Source organism: Anneissia japonica, unplaced genomic scaffold (genome assembly GCF_011630105.1).
Source record: "Anneissia japonica isolate Jap-2015-1 unplaced genomic scaffold, ASM1163010v1 scaffold284833_len178102_cov189, whole genome shotgun sequence".
In the NCBI taxonomy this organism is placed as follows: Eukaryota; Metazoa; Echinodermata; class Crinoidea; order Comatulida; family Comatulidae; genus Anneissia; species Anneissia japonica.
Genome location: NW_022696180.1, coordinates 95,964 through 100,269, shown reverse-complemented (window position 1 = coordinate 100,269; position 4,306 = coordinate 95,964). Strand labels below are relative to the sequence as shown.

The 4,306-nt window shown below is 34.6% G+C and overlaps 1 protein-coding gene across 1 annotated transcript; it reads right to left on the bottom strand.

Annotated features, from left to right (window-relative positions):
• Positions 1 to 411: 411 nt before the first annotated feature.
• On the bottom strand, positions 412 to 1,518 carry LOC117101739 (neuromedin-U receptor 1-like). The gene has a single exon (XM_033241781.1). The coding sequence runs from the start codon at positions 1,516 to 1,518 to the stop codon at positions 412 to 414; it is 1,107 nt and encodes a 368-aa protein (XP_033097672.1).
• Positions 1,519 to 4,306: the final 2,788 nt, after the last annotated feature.

Genomic DNA, 4,306 nt, shown 5'->3' with positions numbered 1-4,306 from the left:
TTTAATATGTAATTCAGTCTTTCTATATTTACAACTCACCTACACAGTTACCACTAAGGTATATTTAAAGTCGCTTTTTGCGTATCATTGCTGTAAACAAATACTATTTTTTAAACTCATCCTAATGCTATTCCCAATATTTTGGAAAAAGTATTTGAACAATTGCCATTCGTTTTTTTAAGATTCTAATTCATAATTTCAAGTACAATCACAAAAATAATAAATAAAAATGGACTAAAATGATACAGAGTGTACATTGTTTCAGATCATTACACAATTTCAGCATATTGCTGGAATCATTAGGAGACATGTCAGATTTTAAAACAAGTGGTAGCTATTTTGCATTATGAATGACAATACTTTTGATTGTAATAAATATAGATAGAAAACACAGTTTCACTTCCTAAAATGTTACAATGAAGTAGAAATTGTAAAAATTGGTGTTCTTGCTGGTGTCTGGACACAATTTTCTTTATTCACAGTGCCAGAAGAAAAGCCAAACAACTGCAGAAATCGCTTTCTGTATCTGTCATTTGAAATATTGTATATGATTGGATTAACAGAGTTGTTAACAAAAGCCAAGTATCTAAACACGTTAGCAAACGATGTTATAACATCGTAGTTAGCCTTAGGGATTATATAGCCATATATCCAAAGCATGTTGTTCGGAGCCGTAAGGACAACGTAAACAACTACAGTCACTATGACAGTATTTAACGCTTTCCGCTCATAGTTGGTTCGATTACTTGCAGAAGAGATCTCTTGCTTTTTCTTAGAAAGAGGTTGATACAGAGACACAATCATCACAAGGTAGAGAGTAATCATTAACATAAGATATACTAAGTAAAGTGCAACCTCTGCTGTAACCAAATCTACAATAATACTGCATACACTAACATTAAATTCGTCAACGCTACAGTAAACGCATACCGACGATGTGCTTGGAACACCGTTCCACATATCTGGCCATGAAAATGTTAATTCCTGTTTACCTATTGTCACTGTATTTCGAACTTGACATATCAGAGAAATGATCCATATAGCGCAGCATACTTTTATTGTGCGCTTCTTAGACACATACGAGCGATATTTCAGAGGTTTTGTAATTGCTAAAAAGCGTTCGACACTAATGGCTAAAACGATATTCGCAGAAACCATGTATGTCCAGTCAACAACTAATGCATTAAATTTACAATAACCTACAGAAACACCCCGATTGTCATAGAAAATATGAAATGGACTTTGAGTGAGAGTAAACCACATATATGTCGAAGCTACGACTAGAAATAGGCTATCAGAAATCGCAAGATTTACTAGATAGATATTTAGTGGGGTGCCCATGCGCGTGTTGGTAGTAAGAACAATGATAGTAGACGCATTACCAATGAGTCCGGTGAGGACAACAATTGGAAGAAAAATATACATTAAATATATTTCTGCGTCAGTATACAAAAATGGCTTTATAACTGCATCCCAGTCCTTCTCTTCTTCCAATAAACTACTGTTGTTGTTTGCCATTGTTAACAACCTGAAATTAACAAAATGTAAAAACAAGTCAAAATCTCATCCTGTAAAATGATATTACATATATAATTATCTGGTAGGCTATTATTTCATATAATTTGTAGTAGAAACATTATTTTTGATTAACACAACAAGATCAAGGAATGAATAGCTCACAAACTTATATATAATGTTTTTTTTAGGATGTTTATTAAACACGAGACTGCTAAAAATTATATTCATTGAATGTGATGTGACGTTGTGCCAAGCCCGGAATATAGAGCTTAACTTAACAATCCACCTATTGCGCTTTCTACATCTGCGGTATTAAACATTAAGATACCAAATAGCAAGGCTGTACCGTACATCTCTGTAAAGCATGGTCAGACTTCGTTTGCTAAGTAATTTATTTGAGAATATTATTCATTAAAAGCGAATTTAAATGTGCAATAAATATAGCTGACTTTTATGTTGGTTATTTTTTTTATCGCTGTTCATTTTTTAAAATATGGATTTTAAACTCTGATTTTAAGCATTCTAATGTAGACTGTATTCTTATGACTATAGCTATGATATATATTATTTTATGGCAAAGACTAGCATAAATGGTGAAATAGAATCGTTTAGTTTGAACACCAAAGTAAATAAATGTCTCAGGACAGTCCGTCTGGCAGGCTAGGCCAAGTACACACCTCCGCTGCACACTGTCAAATCACTTTAGGTTTAGGGTGGGTGATTAAGTTTTATGGGCTTGTTATTTCCTAGTGTAAATTTCAGAAATATTGTATGTGGTGCTAGACGTTTCCTTTGGCTATGAGTATGAATACAAAGGGCCTAAAGAATAATTTCTGCTACCACAGGCCGCCTATACTAACCGTACCATTAATGTATCGTGAAAATTGCTCTTAATATTATGCCCAGGCTTAACCATAGATATCTTATATGCCTGTTTATGTCCAATGTCCTAATGTCTCGGGCGTAATATTGAAGCATTTCTTAGTGATTTGGTAAACGAAATTCCATGGTAAAATATATAAACAGCAATTATGGTGTCTTTTACAGAAATTCAGAAAAAAAAGTTGCTGAGCTGCCATCTTTATAGTGTATTAACTCGAGCGTTCAAAACAATAACAAACCAGAGTACCTTATTATTCTTTTTATTCAACTTTATTTAACGATCAGTCGAAGGTTAAAAAAGAATCTCGCCCCCGTCCACCAATTCACGTTCGGCTTTTAAAATGGGATGATAGGCAGAATATAATAAAAGCGGCTAGGGAAAATCTGAAGGATGCTCCCTTTAAATAAAAAAAATGTTGTATATATCAGATGATGTAAGCTATGAAGTCAGAGAGGATAGAAGAAGGCTGAAAGAAAAGGTGTATAAAATAAAGGAAAATGATCCGAGTATTGACCATGTTTATGTGCCTTTTACGTTTCCAGCGAGTATCAAATACATGGACAACAGCGGTAGATACAAAACACTGTATTAATGTTACAAGAAGAAAGTTAATCAGATAAAATTTTAAAATGGTAGCCATTTTGGACGCCATCTTGGTTTACGGGTACTTATAAGATTTGGACACTCTAGATAATGGTAATATTGTATTCCTTGTACCTTAAAATATAATTATATTTAGACACTTCATTTGTGCTTCCAATTTATTTGGTTGCAAAAATATGATAAAATTTTAAAATGGCGGCCATTTTGGACGCCATCTTTGGTTTCAGGGTACTTATAAGTATAGGACACTCCAGATAATGGTGTTATCGTATTCCTTGTAACTTTAAACATATATTTAGACACTTCATTTGTGCTTCCAGCTTGTCTAGCTGCAAAGTTACGATAACATTTAAAAATGGTGTCCATTTTGGGCACCATCTTGGTTTTCGGGTACTGTACTTACAAGATTACGGCACTCTAGGTAATGGTCTTATTGTATTCCTTGTATCTTAAAACATATATTTAGATACTTCATTTGTGCTTCCAACTTATTTTGTTGCAAAAGTATTATAACATTTTCAAATGGCGGCCATTTTGGATACCATCTTGGTTTTTGGGGGTACTTATAAGATTTTGAAACTCTAGATAATGGTATTATTGTATTCCTTGTACCCTTAAAACATATATTTAAACACTTCATTTGTGCTTCAAACTTGTCTGGCTGCAAAGTTATGATAAAATATAAAAATGACGGCCATTTTGAACGTCATCTTGGATTTTGCGGAAAGTTTCAGTAGGATTTTTCAGGACTTTTAGTATGTTATTCTACTCGTAATTTTGAACCTATCCTGTTTTTAAGTTGGTACCAGGGAACAGTGAAATTACAAATTGGTACAGTGTCAATGTTGGCCTACGCGTACGTGAGTGACAATACATTCCTAAAAAAAGACGTACAGTATTTATAATATTATAGATAACAGCCTAAGTATCACTTATTTTAGACGAGGGCCGGGGGCAGGACCCCCGTCGGGGAGACAAATTCGTAGGGGGAGAAACAAAATTATATGTATTTTCTACATATTATTAGACTCTAATATCGAATAAATAAGCCTTTGAAACCCCCGATTTGTCAAAATTTTCGGGGGCTTTGCCCCTGACCACTTTCGTAGGCTTTAAATCTAAGCTCGATAACGCCCACTTCTAACCCAAATCTAACCCCTCGTCGGGGCATCGGCCTTTCCCCCACCGTCGGGGACCTTGGTCCCCCCGTTGGGCTAATCCTGGTGCCACCCCTGGTTCTGTTGTAATAAAGAGGGGGTTCAAGTCTATAGGTGTTCAACCCTATTATTATCAAAGTTCTAC

Bases quoted from the DNA above. Each gene is read 5' to 3' on its own strand.
- LOC117101739 (XM_033241781.1), bottom strand. From the start codon at position 1,518: ATGGCAAACAACAACAGTAGTTTATTGGAAGAAGAGAAGGACTGGGAT.